This window comes from Megascapheus bottae, chromosome 14, assembly GCF_031878675.1.
Source record: "Megascapheus bottae isolate mThoBot1 chromosome 14, mThoBot2.hap1, whole genome shotgun sequence".
Classification (NCBI taxonomy): domain Eukaryota; kingdom Metazoa; phylum Chordata; class Mammalia; order Rodentia; family Geomyidae; genus Megascapheus; species Megascapheus bottae.
The window spans coordinates 38,745,998-38,765,759 of NC_143522.1; the positions used below are offsets into that span (position 1 = coordinate 38,745,998).

The 19,762-nt window shown below is 37.6% G+C and overlaps 1 protein-coding gene across 1 annotated transcript in view; it reads right to left on the reverse strand.

The window, feature by feature from the left end:
• Mis18bp1 (MIS18 binding protein 1) overlaps nucleotides 1-19,449 on the reverse strand; it is a 32,818-nt gene extending 13,369 nt beyond the window's left edge. The window contains exons 1-10 of the mRNA XM_090345036.1: nucleotides 19,376-19,449; nucleotides 15,926-16,526; nucleotides 14,980-15,093; nucleotides 14,329-14,819; nucleotides 9,416-9,489; nucleotides 7,310-7,440; nucleotides 6,602-6,689; nucleotides 5,213-5,364; nucleotides 3,540-3,688; nucleotides 1,926-2,016 (exon numbers count right to left, since the gene is read on the reverse strand). Of these exons, the coding sequence (XP_090201162.1) occupies nucleotides 1,926-2,016; nucleotides 3,540-3,688; nucleotides 5,213-5,364; nucleotides 6,602-6,689; nucleotides 7,310-7,440; nucleotides 9,416-9,489; nucleotides 14,329-14,819; nucleotides 14,980-15,093; nucleotides 15,926-16,448 (1,813 nt within the window). The 5' untranslated portion in view covers nucleotides 16,449-16,526; nucleotides 19,376-19,449. The remainder of the gene's footprint in view (nucleotides 1-1,925; nucleotides 2,017-3,539; nucleotides 3,689-5,212; nucleotides 5,365-6,601; nucleotides 6,690-7,309; nucleotides 7,441-9,415; nucleotides 9,490-14,328; nucleotides 14,820-14,979; nucleotides 15,094-15,925; nucleotides 16,527-19,375) is intronic.
• Between the last annotated feature and the right edge of the window lie 313 nt (nucleotides 19,450-19,762).

Consider the following 19,762-nt stretch of genomic DNA (forward strand, 5'->3'; position numbering starts at 1 on the left):
CTAGTCTATAGTAGTCTACAAGCTCCTCTGCCTTGCACTCCATATGTTCAAATCTCTCATTGACCTCAAATCTGAACCATATACCATTGTCTAATAGATGATTTGTTCTTTCTAAAACATGCTGTTTTGTCTTTTGTTTTGTTTTTTTCTTGCTTGCTTGCTTGCTTGTTTTGCCATTCCTGGTGGGGCTTGGACTCAGGGCCTGAGCACTGCCCCTGAGCTTCTTTTGCTCTAGGCTGGCACTCTACTAATTGAACTACAGCACTCCTTCCAGCTTTTTGTTTATGTGGTACTAAGGAATTAAATCCAGGGCTCCATGCATGCTAGCAAGCACTCTACTACTAAGCCACATTCCTGGCCATATGCTCAGTTGCTTTCTTTAATTTTATTCACTTATGACCAAATCATATCACAATTGTACTAACAAGAGTCCAAGAATTGTTTTGATTCCCTCTACTGAAGGATTACACTTCGTTTCTAAAAAACTTTTAAAATTTCTTTGAAATATTCTGTATTATAATTACACATTTTTAATTTTTTAATCAGACCAGGAAAAAAATCATTAATGGTGAAAATTTGATTTTTCATATTTGCATTTTTGTTTTGATGTTAGTAGACATTCATGAGTACACTAAACAAGCATCTGTTAATTCTATTTTGGTTTTTTTTGGGGGGTGGTGTCAGTCATGGGGCATGATCTCAAGGCTTGGACACTGTCTCTGAGCTTTTGTGCTTAAAGCTAGTGCTCTACCACAACCACACTTGGGGCTTAAGGGTGGTTAATTTTCGATAAGAGCCTCACAGACTTTTCTGCTTGGGCTGGCATTGAATCATGATCCTCAATACTCAGGCAACACTCAGCATCCTTAAGTAGCTAGGATTACATGCATGAACCACTAGCGCCCAGGCTACACCAATTCTGTAGAGGAGACTTAGAAAATATTTAGAAGACTTAGAAAATCATTAGGATCACTAAATCCTCACTTGGCATGTAATGTATGAAACAAAATTGTGCTAGTTCAGCCTGAAACCAGCATGCCTGATTTCTCAATTTGAAGCCTTGAACATTAACTGGCATTCAGAGGAAATATTTCTTTCAATCTTGGTATAAAGGACTTATATCATTCTGAAAACCCACATTCATACAAAACTAAATGACAGTATTAATATCATATAAAGAATATCTTTATGATGAATAATTTTATTTAAAAAGTCACCATGTTAGGAAGATAAACTTATGAACAGTGTGGCCTTTAAAGTAACAATTTAACCAGGCACAGGTCGCACATGCCAGTAATCTTAGTTACACAGCAGGCTGAGATGTAGTCTTAGTTACACAGCAGGCTAAGATCTGAGGATCGTGGTTCAAAACCAGGGCAAGCAGGACAGTATTCCAATTAACCGAAGAAAAAGAGCTGGAAGTGGTACTGGGTCTCAAGAGCACTAGCCTTGAACTTTTCAAAAGGAGTTCAGTAACAGTGCCCAAAACCATATTTCAAGCCCAGGAGCCCAGGACCAGCAAAACATAAATAAAACACATAAGTTTATTTTCTTTATTTTTATTTTTTTGCCAGTGCTGGGGCTTGAACTCAGGGACTGCGCATTGCCCTTGGGCTTTCTCAAGACCAGAGATCTACCACTGAGCAACTGTACCACTCCTGGCTTTTTCTATGATTATGGTACCAAGGAATTGAAACTGGGTCTTTGTGCATGTTAGGCAAGTAAGTACTCTATCACTAGGCCAAACTCCCATCCCCAATAAGTTTATTTTCTATACACATCATTTTATGTAAAAATAAAGCTAAGCACTTAAAACCATTAAAATACCATTTTAGATTAGGACCACTTTTAGATATAAGACCATGTTTATATTTAATAGCATTTCATATAGCCTTCTAGTTATAAACCTATTAAACATATATTACCTTGCTTCTGACTTTTAATTGTCCTTTCATTTATTCCTTCACAGTTCATTTTCTTTGGAGACAAATTTTCATACTCGTCCCCTGTCAAGTCCTTCAAACAAAAAATGACTTATTTAACAACTACTCTCTGAACATGATCTTAAGCACTTGGACAGCATGTATCCAGTGTACAAACTCCGAGATACCTATAGTTCTACAAATTTTCTTAGTGGAAGCTATTCATTTGTCAAATTGTTTTGATACAGCTTGATCTTTAGAACCAACATCTGGATTTCTACTATTTCATGTAATTCCTTTATTGATTTGATATACTATGGTTTTTCAAGTGCTTTTAGTACATTTTATTTAAAGTAAGCTTTACTCTAAGAGCTAAAATATTTATTGTTGCCTATACTTCTTCCAGTAGATAGGAGAAATAAATATCAAGACATTTACTCAGAAATTACTTAAAAGGTGAGAAAATTAAGGAAAATTATAAAGAAAACAATACTGAATTTGTTTTGTTGTTGTTCATGCTGTTATTTTTTGTATTGCTTCTAGAGCTTGAACTCTGCTCAAGGCAACTGCTCTAACACGTGACCCACAGCTGCACTTTCATCTTTGATGGTAGTTAAATGTGAACTTTCCTGCCAAAGCTGGTTTTAAACCAAGAGCCTGGGCCGGGAGTTTGGCCTAGTGGTAGAGTGCTTGCCTAGCATGCATGAAGACCTGGGTTCGATTCCTTGGTACCACATCCATAGAAAAAAGCTGGAAGTGGTACTGAGGCTCAAGTGATAGAGCTCTAGCCTTGGGAAAGCCCATGGACAGTGCTCAGGCCCTGAGCTCAAGCCCAGTACTTGTAGCAAGAGAGAAAAAAACAAAAACAAAAACAAAAACCCGTGATCCTCATATTTCAGCCTCCTATGTATCTAGGATTATAGGAGTGAGCAACCAGCTGAGTGAGTTTTTAAAAATGGACTTAGGTGCCCTTCAAAGGAGGACTTAAGGATTTCAGCTACTGCCAAAGAAATGGTTACCTCTGACTGTAGTACTGCAGCTTTAGAATAGATCACATTCTGCCAGAGTCAAAATATAATAGTTATTGGAGCCTTGTTTTATAGCCATTTTTACTAAGTATATACTTTTTTTTGGGGGGGGGGGATAAGTTTAGCAAACCCATGGCTCTTCTCCTACTAGGTAAATGTTCTATTCTGTTATCTCACCAGACCTACACATTTGGATTGATTACTGTCTTGTTCTCATCTCTAATATAGCTTTCTTAAAAAGTCATTCTTACTACCTTATAAACACCACCATTTGCTCACCATTGTTCTTACCTTCCTAAATTTCTCTGGAACACTAATGTAGACCTACCAGAATCTGTTTCCTCAACAGCAATTTCTGAGACCTCAAATAAATCCCTCCCCCTTTAAAGGTACCAGAATTTGACTTCATGGCTTCATGCTTACTAGACAGGCATTTTACCATCTGAGTCACATCCAGCCCTCAAAAGTGCTTTTTACTTTTGCAGTTTCTGAATTTTGACTAGTCAGCTAAACTAATACTTCAGCAGAACTTGTGATGGTTGTGTTCCTGAACCATATTACTACTTTAAACATCAGTGTAATGTCTTACCTGTTTAGATAAATCATCTCCTCCTCCATTTTGAACAGCACTATTTACTACATCATATAGGCGCTTTAATGGTGGTTTATTCTGACATTTACTATAGCCAGTGTTTGTTTCTGGAACTCCTGGTAATTCAATGTGCTTATTATTCAGGTCTGTGAAAATGAAGATTTCAACAAATTACTGCATAAGAAAGTAAGCTGCTTTGCAGCAATACATAGTGCTACATGTCTGTATCCACAGCAGCCTGGAGATTAGGGTAGGAGGACCAAAGGTCACTATCCTGGAAGGCACAGAAAGATTCTGCCTAGCCAGGTGCCAGTGACTCACACCTGTAATCCTAGCTACCAGAAGGTCGAGATCTGAGAATGGAGGTTTGAAGCCAGCCTGAGCAGAAAAGTCCCCATGAGACTCTTATCACCAATAAACTAGTCAAAAATGCTGGAAGTGGCATTGTGGCTCAAGTGGCAGGGTGCTAGCCTTGAGCACAAAGAAGCTCAGGGACAGCGCCCAGGCTCTGAGTTCAAGCACCTAGACCAGCAAAAAATAAATAATAAAAGAAAGATTCTGCCTTAAACAAAACACAAGATGCTGTTCTACAACAGAGAGCCAATCTAAAAATATCTGCCTATTCCAGTATCACATATTTTCAGTATTACAGCGAGAAGCAGTTTTTTTCTAGACGTAATCATTACAGGTAAGGTTTTGCTAAAAATCACTTTAAAAAAACCAGAGAACCATATTTTCATAACTTTTAAATTGAAAGCTAATTAGTTACTACTCTTACTTTTTTATGTATTAGAATTACGTTTCAATATACTTAAATACTCCAAGATATAAATAAGTGAACTTAATTTCTGAGCAAAACAAACTTTAGTTATTATTGAGGAAAGCTCTAAGTTTACTTGTCCTCTAAAGCATCAAAAAGCTTAGTTGAGCTGGGCGCAGGCGGTTCATGCCTATAAACCTAGGTACTCAGGAGGTTGAGATCTGACCACAACTCATCCAGGCAGGAAAGTTCATGAGATTTTTATCTCCAATTAACCATCAGTAAACCAGAAGTAGTGCTAGGTCTCAAAGTGGTGGAGTAGCACCACTTTGTTTTGTTTTGGTTGAGCCAAAACCAGATAGTACCTAGGCCCTGAGTTCTAGACCCACAACAGAACCCCAACCCCCCCACAAAAAAAATCAGCTGAACATTAGATAAATAAAAAATAAAAACTATGGAAGTGGCACTGTGGTTCAAGGGGTAGGACGGTAGCCTTGAAGTGAGGAGCCCAGGGACAGTGCCCAGGCCCTGAGTTCAAGCCCTAGGACTGAGACACAAACGCACACATACACATACACACTATATGTGAGCTCAGGGACAGTGCCAAGGCCCAGAATTCAAGCCCCATGACCAACAGACAAAGACACAGACACACAGACACACGTCTTTTTTTTTTTCTTTGAAATTGTTGGGATAATGTGTAGAGGGGTTACAGTTATATTCGTCTAGCAGTAAGTGCATTACTTCTCACACATTGATATCCCCTCTCATGTTTTTATCCCCACTTCTCTACCCCAACCCCCTCCCAATCATCTTGTTTTACCCCCTCCCCTTTCCTATTTCAAATAAACAAATAAATGTGCATTTTTAAACATAAGTGCCTGCACATAACAGAAAAGATCAAGCATACCCAAATTATTACAGTCAGTGCTATATGTAGTGTTGGTCTTTTGGAAGACATTCACTTGGCTTTGTTCTGTATCACTTTTCATTGATTTCTTCATGACAGAGACAAATCTTTTCTGTTTTTGTCTGGCTTTTTTTCTGTTCTTCTCATCAACCCTAAAAAGAGTTATATCATTTTTCTTCAATATTAGTTCTTAGGCTAGCAAGGTGCCAGTGACTCATGCCTGTAATCCTGGCTACTCAGGAGGCTGAGATCTGAGGATTGTTAGTTGGGGTAGGTAAGCCTGTGAGACTTTCATCTCCAATAACTACCAAAACAGCTGGAAGTAGAGCTGTGGCTCATGTAGTAAAGCATCAGCCTTAAGCATAAAAACTCAAGAACATTGCCCAGGCACCCCAGGACTAGCACAAAACAAAAACACTAAATAGACATTCCCTCAGGTAAAGCTTGAAACAGGGTTTCATTATATATCCCAGATTGACCTGGAACTCTACACAGTTTAGGCTGGTTTCCACACCAAAATCCTCCTGCTTTAGCCTCATGAGTACTGGAATTACAGAAATAAGCCACCAAGCCTTGCTGAAGATATCTATAATGTTACATTTTTAATTCTCTTCTCTAAGAAACCCAACATAATACTAAGCTAAGAGTCTAAAAGGTAACCTGTTTCCAATTGTTTTTAAAATTCTTAGTTAAGCTGAGAGGCAGCCATGCTCATTCATTTCCATATTACTTAAGGCTGATTTTCAGCTACAAAGTCAGAATGGAATAAAGGTAATATTTCCATGAAAATATATCACAGATCCTGTTATAAATTATTTGTATGGGGATTAGACTTTAAACTCTGTATTTCCTGGCTAGCAGTTCCAAGAACTGCAGTTCCCACTGCAGTTTAAAAATCTGATACAAGATGACTACTGAAAAAAAATATAAAAATGGAATAACTTCAGGCTGCCAGACCTACATACTTCTCAGAGGGTAGGAAAAGATTATGAAATATGTCCAAACTTCTATTTTCCTTTTAGATTTATTCAACATGACAGAAATTCCAATAAAGTTGTTTTTGAAACTCTTCTAAGATCTCAAAAGAACTTCAAAACTAACATTCCCCCCTAAAAACAAAACAAAATCAAACTAAAATCACTTTACACTGGCTACCTCAATGTGTATATTTGTAAAGATTCATTACTTTTTATATCTCAAAATGGCTGAATTTTACTGAGTATAAGTTATACTTCAAAAAGCTGACTTTTTCAGGCATAAGAAATGACTCAAGTAGTAGACTGCTTACATGGCAAACACAAGACCCTAAGATCAAACTTTAGTACTGCCAAAATTAAAAACAACAAAAACAACAATAAAAAACCAAGTTAACAACTTAAAATATTTTACCTTAATTGTTCTAGAAAATTATCAATGTGTTGCTTCCAGTTTTCTGGAAATCCAAACATAAATTTCCTTGTGAGATAATATGGGTATCCTAATTAAAGATAAAAAGAAAAATTTTTAAAAGCCTAGAAGTTTAAAGACATACCACGAATTCATTCATTCAGCAAGAAACAAATATTCATTGTATTATAACATGCCAGCCACTGTCATAGATACTGAGGGCTTAAAATTTAATGAAGTAGAGAAAACTGCCTCCCATTAAGGAACTTGCCTTCTACTATGTTAGAGAAGATAAATCAGTTCAAGAAACACTTGCTTGGGAGATGACATGGTTATTGTAAGGAAAGTGAATAAGGATGTTCATGGTAAGCCCAAAAAGGACAAAAAAAGGGAAGTTTTCATTGAAGCAGCGAACCCAAGACCTATTCCTGTTGGAGTGGGAATGGTAGAAGCAGTATGAGCCAAGTTGGACTGAGAATACTGAAAGCAATAAAACACAAGGCAAAGAAGCATAACTGCTGTGTTTGTGGGGCAATAAGACTAGCACAGTTGAAGTGGCATCAGGGGTACTAAAAAAGCTACTAAAATGGGTAATATAGGCATTGTCAGAGCAAGGGAAATTTTAGTAAGTCTTTGGGGAACCTGAATGGACCTGTGCATTTATTTAAAACAAGACAGAAAGCTGTAAAAGATTCAATTAATAATACTCACCTGCTTCTTTCATGGACATCTGGTCTATCATTCCTTTTAATATATAGATGTTGCCTGATAAAGTCCTAAGTTTATTTTGTTTAATCCGTTCTACAATTACGTTGCTGTGCCAATATATGTTAGTCATATCTCTAGGAAAAAGAATAGCACAGTAAACCAAAATATTCACATATTGCAAAATCCACATGAAAGCATGGAGATTTGTAATGTTTCATGTAGCTATAGCAACAGAAATATATTATTCATTTAATTGCAAAATATTTTACACTAATCACTGCTGAAGAACTCCCTACTTGGCTAATGAGAATCTAGACCCATATTCCAAGAAACTGACCTGTGTGTCCAAACTTGTCCCTAATATAAAATGTATTATTAGCACGGAAATAAGGCTTTTCTCTTTCTAGTATTGGCAATATTTTCAACTTCAATTTAACATATATTAAACTTCCAAAGAACATTTTCTGCAGCCTTATCTTCATGTTTTAGTGTGTATTAGTTTTCCTGTGGAAATGTATCTCTATTATTTTTTAAGATGGGATTTCATTATAGACAATATAGTGAAATCAGCCTGACCCTGAACTCTTAATTCACCAGCCCTAGCATGATAGGTATGTATACTTCAGCTTAGAAATATACATTTCAAGTCTATCTCATCCTGACAGTATTATTTACTTACTTTTTTGTTGGTCACAGGGCTTGAACTCAAGGTCTGGTGCTGTCTCTGAGCTTTTTTGCTCACGGCTAGCACTCTACCACAGCACCACTTCCGATTTTCTGGTGGCTAATAGGAGGTAATCTCACAGACTTTCCTGCTTGGGATGATCATGCACCAGAATCCTCCGTAGCTAAGATTATACCAATGAGCCACCTGTGCCCAAGCTTGAGTGCCCAAGCATTTTAACCATGGTACACAGCCAAACACTTTTACCTCGGTAGGCAAAAATCTCAAAAAGAGATTCCAATGGGGAAAAACAAACTATGATAACAAGTTACTGACCCATGAGGGGGGAAGGGGAGGGTCATGGGGACTATGTCATGAGAAAGGGTATCAATGTTTGTGAAGTTATACACCTTCTATCTGGTAAATGTAATGTAACCCTTCTATTAATCACAATAAAAATTATTTTAAAAAGAAAAAAAAAAACAAAAAAAAAACAAGTTACTGACCCATAAATGCATTCATCACATTTTTTTAATGAAATTAAGAAAATACAAAATGCAAAGAACAAAATATGAAGATCTATTAGGGAAATGTTCAACAGTCACTCATCAGGTAATAAAAAACATACTATTTAAAAGGGTAATAAGATATTTTAAGTCAATTGGGATTAAACTCATACCTAATATACCTCTTTCACTCTATTACAAATACATAGAAATTAACTCTTCAAAGTATCTATTATTCCCGGGGCTGGGAGTTTGGCCTAGTGGTAGAGTGCTTGCCTAGCATGCACGAGGACCCGGGTTCAATTCCTCGGCACCACATACATAGAAAAAAGCCGGAAGTGGTGCTGAGGCTCAAGTGGTAGAGCTCTAGCCTTGAGAAAATCCAAGGACAGTGCTCAGGCCCTGAGCTCAAGCCCAAGACTGGCAAAAAAAAAAAAAAAAAAAAAAAAAAAAAGTATCTATTATTCCCATTGTACTGATAAAGAGCTGTGGTGAAACAAGGTAACTTATCCAATATTGGTAGTAAGCAGCAACAATGAGATTCCCACAAATAGAATCTAGGCTACTTCATGGATATTAAGAAAATGGCCACAAATAAGCAAGAGCGGAAAATAGATTTTATGTAGTCAGTTTTCTAAATTTCTTTGTAAATACCTTCAATTATACTATGAATTTGTTTTGCCACTGAGAAGCTGATTGCCCAAACTGAAAAACCAGAGGCACAATAAGACCAGGTGCCAATGGCTGACACTTGTATTTTTAGCTACTCATAATTATCTTTTCAAATTGTATTGAAAGAGTGTTTAAACTTCCTTTTTTGGGGGGCGGGGGGAGGAAGGACTCAGATTTGAACTCAGCCTCACAAGTGCTTCCTAGGCAGGTTCTCTAGCACTTGAGCCATGCCTGACCTGTTTAATAATATGTAAATGTTATACTTACACCAATTTTCCTTCTACACATATAGCAGTATTACCATTGATGGCTTTAATTATCCATTCCTGTAGCTGAACAACCTAAACAAGAATAATAATTAAAAAAATCATTATACAACATAAGCATAGAAGGTCAACTTCAATTACCCCCCCCCAAAAAAAAAAACCAAAACACAAACCTTATCTAAGTAACCTCAATGATTTTTTTGGTGGGGTTGGGGGAGGTGAGGAGGATGGTGGTCAGGTGGTCCTGGGGCTTGAACTCTGGTCCTGGGCCCTGTCCTAAGCTCTTCAGCTCAAGGCTACTACCCCACCCCTTGAGCCATCCTACTTCCTGTTTTTTACTGGTTAACCGGAGATAAGAGTCTCAGTCTTTCATGCCCAGGCTCGCTTTGAATCTTGATCCTCAGATCTCAACCTCCTGAGTAGCTAGGATTACTGGCATGAGTCATTGTACCTGGCTCTTTTTTATGTATCTATAAGAACCACAGTATATTTTAGCTAGCTATTGTTACAACTTATATTTATTGAAAAATAGAAAGTGAACAAAAAGTAATATTACATGTCTCATAATCTGCTGGTGATTTTAACAGCATTCTCTTCCCAAGCTAATATCTGAACAGCCCAGAATATTATCATTTTTTAAAAATATTTTTTATTGTAATTAATAAAAGGGTTACATGATATTTGCCATATAGAAGGTGCATTAATTCACATACATTGATACCCTTTCACATGTCTTGGTACCCTTTACTCTCCCCCTCCACCCCATCTTGGTTTTCTCCCCTTCCCTATCCAATTTCAAGTAACCAAATACTAATATATCTAATATATCAGATAACAAAGTGAGATACTGTAACAATATGAGATAACAAGGGACAGCAAAAGAGATGAGAGATAACATAGTACCTTAACAACAACAATCATTCATTATATAGCTTTTGTTTCAATATCCTAGAGGTTCATTCAATTTGCTTCATATTATATGGCCTTATGTATCAAGATTTTACTCTATTGCAAATCTCTGCTAGTTGAGCCCAAGGTTTCTATTGCTTATGATAAATGAGGGAAACCATTGAGCCTAAGTTCCTTTGAGTCTGGCTTACTTCACTTATTTTGATTTTTTCTATGTCTTTCAATTTCCTAACAAATGGGGTGATGTTCTTTCTGACAGCAGCATAGAATTCCATTGTGTATAAATACCACATCTTGTTGATCCATTCATCAACTGAGGGACATCTAGGTTGGTTCCATATCTTTGCTATGGTGAATAATGCTGCAATGAACATTGTTGTGCTAGTGGATTTAGTATGCCCTAGTTTCTGGATGGTTGGGTAAATGCCAAGTAGTGGAATTGCTGGGTCATAGGGAAGCTCTATGTTTAGCCTTTTGAGGCACTGCCATACTGCTTTCCATAGTGATTGAATGAGTTTGCACTCCCACCAACAGTGTAGTAGTGATCCCTCCTGGCCACATCCCTCCAGCATCTGCTGTTATTAATTTTCCTGATCCTGGCCATTCTAACTGGAGTGAGGGGGAATCTTAGCGTTGTTTTGACTTGCATTTCTTTTATAACCAGAGATGCTGAGCATTTCTTCATGTGTCTATAGGCCATTCTTATTTCTTCTTCAGAGAAGACTCTCTTTAAGTCTTTGGCCCATTTTTTAATGCGACCCAGAATATTATTTTAGTAAAAATAAAATTTAGTGCCATTCAAATGAAAACCTTCCATTAACATCCATGCAAAAAGTTTCACAAAAGTTTTAATACTGAACTATCACTGATGAGAACCAAAGGTAATTTCATAGATTAATCTGAGTAGCCATTTACTTTGTATAAAATTATAAGTATATACAAAGACAACTCCTTCAGTGATAGTTTCACACTAAAACAGGGTTATGACATAAATTAGTCCTAAATAAGACATAGTGTTAATCCCCAGGATTGAAAAGAAAAAACATAAAATTATAAGCAAGACTGTGAAATGAACAGCAGATATTTCTCCTGGTTCCCAAATGTGGAATTACTTGAGATAATGCATCTGTCAAATGGAGATAACATTAGCATAACAGAGGTAACAGTATTCCATGTACCTTGGATGCATGGACTCATATCTTCACCCTACTATGAGAAAAGTACTATATCCTTCATTGTACAGGTACAGAAACTGTCTAAATGACTTGCCTATATGCTACATAGGCAGTTAGCAGCACATATGGATCATAAATCCGTGAATTCTTTTTCTACAATCCTTCTACACTGCCTATATAAATATAAAAATAGCTACTTATTATTTATCCATTCAAATAGTATACATTTTGAGTTATACTGTTATATACAATGGGGATACGGAAAGAAAAAGGCTATCCTCATAGTGTAAACTAGTATGTGTATGCATGCAGGCATGCTCAAGCAAATGTGTGTTATGGAGAGGTAGAGGCAGGCGACAAGGTGGTTTCAAAATGAACATATATTAAAATATCCTTAGAAAAGTAGGTGCTTAAGAAAGTCACAATTAGAGACAGCTCAAGTAGTAGACAGCTTGCTTAATAGTGCAAGACCCTGAGTTTAAAATGAACTGCCCCCCACACCTGCATTAAAAAAAAATCTGTAAAGAAAGTATTGAAGCAGAGAACTAAACAGTGAAGAATGAGTTACATAATAGTTTTTTTTTTTTTTTTTTTTTTTTTGCCAGTCCTAAGGGCCTGGGTACTCTCCTTGAACTTCCTCAAGCCTAGTGCTCTACCACTTGGACTACAGCACCACTTCTGGCCTCTTTTGGGTATGTGGTAACCAAGGAATGGAACCCAGGGCTTCATGCATGTTAGGCAAGCCCTCTACCACTAGGTCAAACTCCTGGCCCCAATAATGACCACTTTTAAAGCAGAGATCAAGTACAAGAGCCCTAAGCAAGCACCATGTAAATCACAGTAACCTTACAGGAACAGACAAGAGGGAATAAGGATAAGATTAGAAATCTCAGTCCAGGGGCCGGGAGTTTGGCCTAGTGGTTAAAGTGCTTGCGTAGCATGCATGAAGACCCGGGTTCGATTCCTCAGTACCACATACATAGAAAAAAGTCGGAAGTGGTGCTGAGGCTCAAGTGGTAGAGCTCTATCCTTGAGAAAGTCCAAGGACAGTGCTCAGGCCCTGAGCTCAAGCCCAGGACTGGCAAAAAAAAAAAAAAAAAAAAAGAAATCTCAGTCCAGAATAAATAGTCTGCATTCCTATTCACCATGGCAAAGGGCTTGCTCTTTTCCTTTTTTCTTTCCCTCTTCTTTTCACTTCCCTCCTACCTTCCCTCTCTCCCTTCATTTTTTTGTGCCTTTCCTAGGGCTTGAACTCAGGACCTGAGTTTATTATTATTATTATTATTCTCAAGGCTAGCACTCTATTATTAGAGCCACAGCTCCACTTCAGGTTTCTGGAGGTTAACTGTAGATAAAATAAGCCAGCTAGTCATGATTGGTTTCCAAGTATGATCTCAGCCACCTGAGTAGCTAGGATTAGAGGCATGAGCCACCGGCACCTGTCTTTACTGTTTTCTTTTTTTGTGTCAATATACTGGGTCTTGAACATGGCCTCCTTCTCTGACTTTGCTTTTTCAGTCAAGTGGTGCTCATGCTCTAACCACTTAGCAATAACCAACATTTCTGGCTTTTGGTTAGCTAATTGGAGGTGTCTCTTGGATTTCTCTATACTAGCTTGCTTCAAACTTCGAGCCTGGTACCTCAGCCTCTCAAATAGCTATGATTACAGATATAAGACACGGGTGTCTGCCTAAAAGGTCTAGTATTTCCTGAGATGGGAAATTATTGGAAAAACAGTTCTAAATTACAATGTGTAATGGTTATTTTTATCTAACTATTTATATACATGTACATGCTAGTTGAGAATGAGAAAATGGGGTGCTGGAAAGTGAGATGTCTTTGGTGCGTGTACTGTAAATGGCAAAGGTAAGACAAAAGCCATTAAAGACAAAGGAATTAAGAAAGTTAACAGAATTGCTAGTAGAAGCCATATTCTAATTAGAGTCAAGCTTAAAAATGTTCACCCAATCTAGGTAATAAAGCAAATTACCGATGACAGACCTCATACTCTAAAGTGTACAATGTAACCTCTGGATAACTGAAGGTAAGTGAGAAATTGGGTTAAAAGGATTAACAGAATTAAAGATGTACAGAACTAAACAGGCTTACACTTCTTGTAATAACAGATAAATAAAACTGTGGAGAAGGAATAGTAGTATGATGTATTATAGAACATCTATTGTTTATCTTATTTCACACATTTCTAACACATCTAAAATTGATCATAAGAATAATGCAATTTGTAAAGAAAATTTATAGATAATGCAATTTCAGAGATATTAAAAACCCAATTACACTGTCCTTTAAAATTAAGCTAGCCACCTCAATTTGATATTGATTAACATCCATTTAAAAATGAGCAAACTTTTTATAATTGGAAACTTTACACACTTTCTTCTTGACTTTTCATATACAAAGCACTTCTTTCAGGGAATTTATCCTAATATAACATAGTTCAATGTTCTAAAGTTTTAATCACTCCATGTTACTTACTATAAAGAAAACTGTGAAATCATTAGATGCTTTAATTCCTTTTAAATTAAACTGCTCTGTTAATACCATTCTCCTCAAAAAGAACAGAAGCCAGGCACTGGTGGCATACAACTATAACTCCAGCTACTCAGAAGATGGAGATCTTAAGATCAGTCAAAGCCAGACGAGGATGGAAAGTCTATGAGACTCTCATCTCAAATTAACCACCAAGAAGCCAGAAATAGAGCTGTGATTCAAGTGTTAAAGCCCTAGCCTGGAGCACAAAAGCTTGAGGATAGTACCTAGACCCTGAGTTCTAGCCCCAAGAATGGCACTATAAAACAAAAAGGTTTCCTACCTTGTTTTTTTTAACATCATTTCTAACAGTTTGAAGTACATTTGGAGGAGAAAGCTTTAAAACATTTCTTTTTGATCTCCGAAGTTCTGGTAAATGAAGTCTTGGACTTGCAAGTACAATTTTACATGTATCTTCCATAGAACCTGTAAGACTAGTCCCTCTGGTAGGCCCTCTGGACACTGACTTTTCATTCTGTGCCTTATTTTCCTCTTCTGAAGTCTGTTCTGTTGTCATCACACTATCAGAAATCATTAGCTGATCACAATTTTTAATAGAGACACAATTAGTATTAACAGCATCAGCATTTGTATTTTGGAATTCTTCACAGGCAGCATCAACATCCTGTAGAACAAATGTGTCCTTTTTGGACTTAGTGGTACCAACTTTTTCTTTTAAGTGAAGACTTTGTTTGGCCATTTGGGATCTAGTCACAGCCTTATTTGAGACTCCTGTAGCCAAAACATTTTGTTTTCGCTTTGGGACTTGAATTTCTACAAAAACAACAGACAAAGCTTATAGAAGAGTCATATGAAATTAAAAGAGAAATAAAAGTTAATTTAAAACAAATTCTAGGAACAATTTTCCCCCTGCCCCTTCATTCATACAACACAATGAAGTAAAAGATCAAGAGCAAGTAAAACAACAGCTTACCATAAGTTAAATTGTGTAGTTGTGTATTCTTTTCCTGCTGGTGGTGAGTCTTTTGTTTGCTATGGTGAATATTTGGTGATTGTAGAGAAACTTCTTGGTCTGAAGTTGGAATTTCTTTTTTATATAAAGAAGCAGAATTGTGGTAGTCATGAAAAAGAAAAAAGATGCTTTTAAAAAAATCTTAAAGTAGGTATTTAGGTATAGTAATGGATCAGACCATTGTACTACTGCCATATGTGTTACAATTTATAGTTACATAAATATTTCCCTTTAGTAGCTTCCTCATGGAAAGAAAAAAAAGCAAACAGTGTCCCCTAAATAAGGTAATTCTGTGCTTAATCTACATGATTAAGTGAAATTTTTAGATTTGTTGGAAAGTAGTTTTTATTGTTAGCATGTTGATCACTATTATAGTAAAAATGAATCCAGCATCACAGAATTAGAGGTAAAGAATACAAAATAAGACCTAGCTTTGACTGAGCAGTATTAATATGTACAACATATTAATGTATGTTAAATGTACAACTTTTTGTGACAGTATGTAGCTTACTCCATCAATGTTAAGTTATGGATGTACAGACCTAATGTATAGCATAACTGTGAGTATTTGGAATGTTGAACTGTCTGCCTCCAGAACATTTACAGCTTTACCTCCAAAGCAGAAATGACATACTAAAAGCCTATTACATTTATATTTCAGTGATTTGGACTGAAATGCAATCTTCCTACTAATACTGTACTGAAAATTACAAAACCTTATAACTTTTTATCATCTTTAATATTTTTGTTTTAGTTAAACTATAAAAATTACTTTTTAAAATTCATCTGAAATGTAAGGCAGAGGTTTTGATCCACTATGTTCATTAAATCCTGAATACTCTAAATAGCATTTCAGAAATTAATACTTAAGATATTATAGTTTTTGCCAACACACAACAAAACTAACCTTGTGAATCTTCTTCTGACTGGAATGATTTGTTGCTTTTCTTTTTACCACAGAGGTAGGTACGCTGTAACAGTCTTTCCTCATCCCTATTAGGAGTCAAGATCCTATTTTCACTTTGTGTTGGGTCCAGGACAACACTACTCCTTGATGTTTTTTCTTGCTTGTTCTGCGATACTTTTTCTTTCATTCTTTGGAATATTTTCCCTGGTGACTCATAGTTTTCTTTATTTTTAACTCTCTCCTTGTTGGGCTTTATAACACTGATATCAAGGTGACAGTTAGAAGTGGTAGCATCTGATAGCATTGTCGATTGTAATATTTTTTTATTGTTAGAAAAAACTGTCTTTTCTGGGAACTGATTCTTTTTACGGCCATTCTCTGTTAAAGAGGTCTGGTATTTCACCAAATCTTTAACAGGAGTAAGTATACCTGAAGGAATGCTGTCAAAAAAGACTGCACTTATAGCCCTGCTTTCTTTTTGAGATATTCCTGAAGCCAAATGTTTCAAAGGTGCTGCAATCATCTTGAGTAAAATTTTAACAAAATTCCTCTGACAGAGGAATTTAATCCAGTCAGAACTTCAACAGGGCTCCAGAAAATCCTATGAATCATACAAAATCAGACTTCATTAGTCTTTGTTGTAGTTTACTTGCTTTCTATAACAACATTGAACCGTTTAAAGTATGATTTGTTTATAACATGACAGTCTATATCTCAGAATCAGACTAAAATCTTATTGTTTTTATTTGTGAACATGATTATTATTAGTATATATTTATTATATAATAAATATCAACATACTATAATATCAGCACAACATCATATTTTAAAATTATTAAATAATATAAATATCAACAAGTATGATATACATTTACATAAAATATTTTATACAGTATGTAGCATATAGTATAGTAATGTATACATTGCAAATAACACACACATATATTGGTGTGTGTTTGTGTGTTGGTATTAGAGCTTGAACCCCAGGAGCTGGGTGCTATCACTCTGCTTCTTCACTCAAGGCTAGCACTTATCATTTGGGCCACAGCTCCACTTCTGGCTTTTTGGTGGTAAATTAGGGATAAGAGTTTTACATCTTCTAGTCCGGGCAGGCTTCAAACCATGATCCTCAGATCATGGTTCCTGAGTAGCTAGTATAGTCATGAGCCACTGCTAAAATTGTTACAGTTTTTTTTTTTTTTTTTTTTTTGCCAGTCCTGGGTTTGAGCTCAGGGTCTGAGCACTGTCCTTGGACTTTCTCAAGGCTAGAGCTCTGCCACTTGAGCCTCAGCACCACTTCCGGCTTTTTTCTATGTATGTGGTACCGAGGGATCGAACCCGGGTCTTCATGCATGCTAGGCAAGCACTTTAACCACTAGGCCAAACTCCCGGCGCCAATTGTTACAGTTTTAAAATGAGTTGCAAAAGGAGAGTGAACTTAAGATTGAAGGAGGGTGAATATAGTAAAAATACTTTATATACACAAATGGAAATGGAACAATGAAGCTTGAGATAAGGAAGTGGGAAGACTGAATATAGGGAAAGTGATAGACGTGAATCTGTTCAAGGTACACTGCATATGTGTGTGTGGATGTGTGTGTGTGTGTGTGTGTGTGTGAGTGTAGATTTCAAAATAAAACCCCTGGTACAACTAATTGATGCAAATAAAAAATACAGCCGGACTGGGAGTTTGGCCTTAAAAAACAAAAACAAAAAAAACAAAAAAAAAAAAAGGAAAAAAAATACAGCCAAGTACCAGTAGCTTATGCCAGCAATTCTAGCTACTCAGGATGCTGAGATCTGAGGAGTGAAGTACAAAGCTAGCCTCAACAGAAAATCTAAGTGATTCATATTTCTAATTAACCAGCAAAAAGCTAGAAGGAGATGTATGGCTTAAGCAGTAAAGTTGTAGGACACCGGCCCCGAGTTAAAAAGCCAAGAGACAATATGAGGTAAGATAGATTCAAGCTCTAGTACCAACAACAAGAGTAAATTTTAAGTGAATAGACAACAGATACTATAGATCCAACCAGAGTATACACAGAGTCCCAAAAGTAGAAAAGCAAAATATGGAACTGAGCAATAATGCCAAGAAATACACCTGAAGTAAAAGACAACTTAACAGACTAAGAACTAGCAAAAAGTGACCAAAAATAATCACTGACAATTGAATACAAGGTTTTTCAGATGTCAAACTGCCTTCCCAAAAGGTCATTAAAATAAATGACTCCCTTGATTTGAGGAAAAACAATATTCTTTAGTAGGTCAATCACATTTGACCTACAAGATGGATATCACTAACAAGAAATAAATTCCTAAATGAGCTTGATTGATGAGAGAAGATGACTTCTGAAATGTTTTCTGCTTTAACACTGTTTAGAAACTCTATCCTGAAGCCAGGTGCTGTTGGCTCACACTTACCATCTTAGCTATTCAGGAAGCTGAGATCTGAGGTTCCAAGCCACCCAGAGGAAGGAAGCAATCTGGAAGTGGGTGGTGCTGTAACTCACCACTCAGGTGGTAGCGTGCTGGCCTTGAGCCAAAGGAGCTTAGGGACAGCACCCAGGCTCAGAGTGAAAGGCTCAGCTCCACACCTCACCCCCAGAGAAAATCTATTCTGAAAATGGATAACTGCTGATGTACCAGGTAGAAAACTGTTCTTTAATCCACACAACTTAAGAACTGATTAACCATTTTATAAAAACAATCAGCTATAAATATTCACAGTATATATTCACAGAACTAAGACTAAAAAGAATTGTAACAAGCAAAAACTACAGATAGGGTTTTAAAAAAAAAAGCCTTAGCAATTGGCAAAGGGCTAAGAGACACAACATTCAGAGACATACTAATTTTTTAAATGACCAATATAGAAAACAGACGTCTACACACGAGCACATGCACGCACACACACATCTCTTTTCAATCTTCCAACTTTCTGAATGTTATCAAATCCAATCTGAAGATAAGGCCACAAAGGTATAGAGCAGTTACATGACATGCCAAAAATCACATTTACAATGACAAAGAGTAGAAAAGTACTCAGAACCCACCTTCTTAACCCCTCAACTCAAATTACACTATAGTGACCTTTTACAACCTAGAGGTCCAACAAGACTCAGGGTGGGGGACGGGGTGTTACCTAGCATTCTAAGGATTCAACATGTACTGGACCTGAAAACTATCCAGGAGATATTACAGGTGAAAAAGCTGGAATTCCACCACTTAGGAGGCTGAGACGGAAAGCTCTGCCCGTTGGGGCAAGCCAGCAAGAAACGAGTAGGGAGACAGTACTAAAAAAATACATAACTTAGGCCGGGAGTCTGCTGGTGGTAGAGTGCTTGCCTAGCGTCCATGAAGACCCGGATTAGGTTCCTCCGTACCACATACACAGAAAAAGTCAGAAGTGGTGCTAGAACGGGTTTTAGAGCCCGGGCGCCGCGCTCTCACCGTTCAAAGGAGTCCCGCGGGCCGGGTCTCCAGCGGCAGGGCTCCCGCAGCCGCGGGGGTGAAGTGGCCGCCCGCGGCCGGGCGCGGAGAAGGGCGCCCGGGCCGCGGCGGGAAGCCCAGCGCGCGGGGCCGTGGGAAGCCTCGGGGTTCCGCGGCGACTCGCGGGTGGGGTCGACCACCCCCGGGCCCTGGGTCAGGGCTCGCGCCTCGGGCCCGCGGCCACGACCGTTGGGGATTTCAAACCTGAGGAGCCCGCTCTCCAGCCCGCCGGAGATTGGCCGGCTCGGGAAGGGCGTCACCGGAAGACTCCGGGCGACTGCGAGACCCCCGGGGCTCCAGCCGCCGCGCCCTGACGACGACGGGGATCCTCCCAGAGTGCGCGGACGC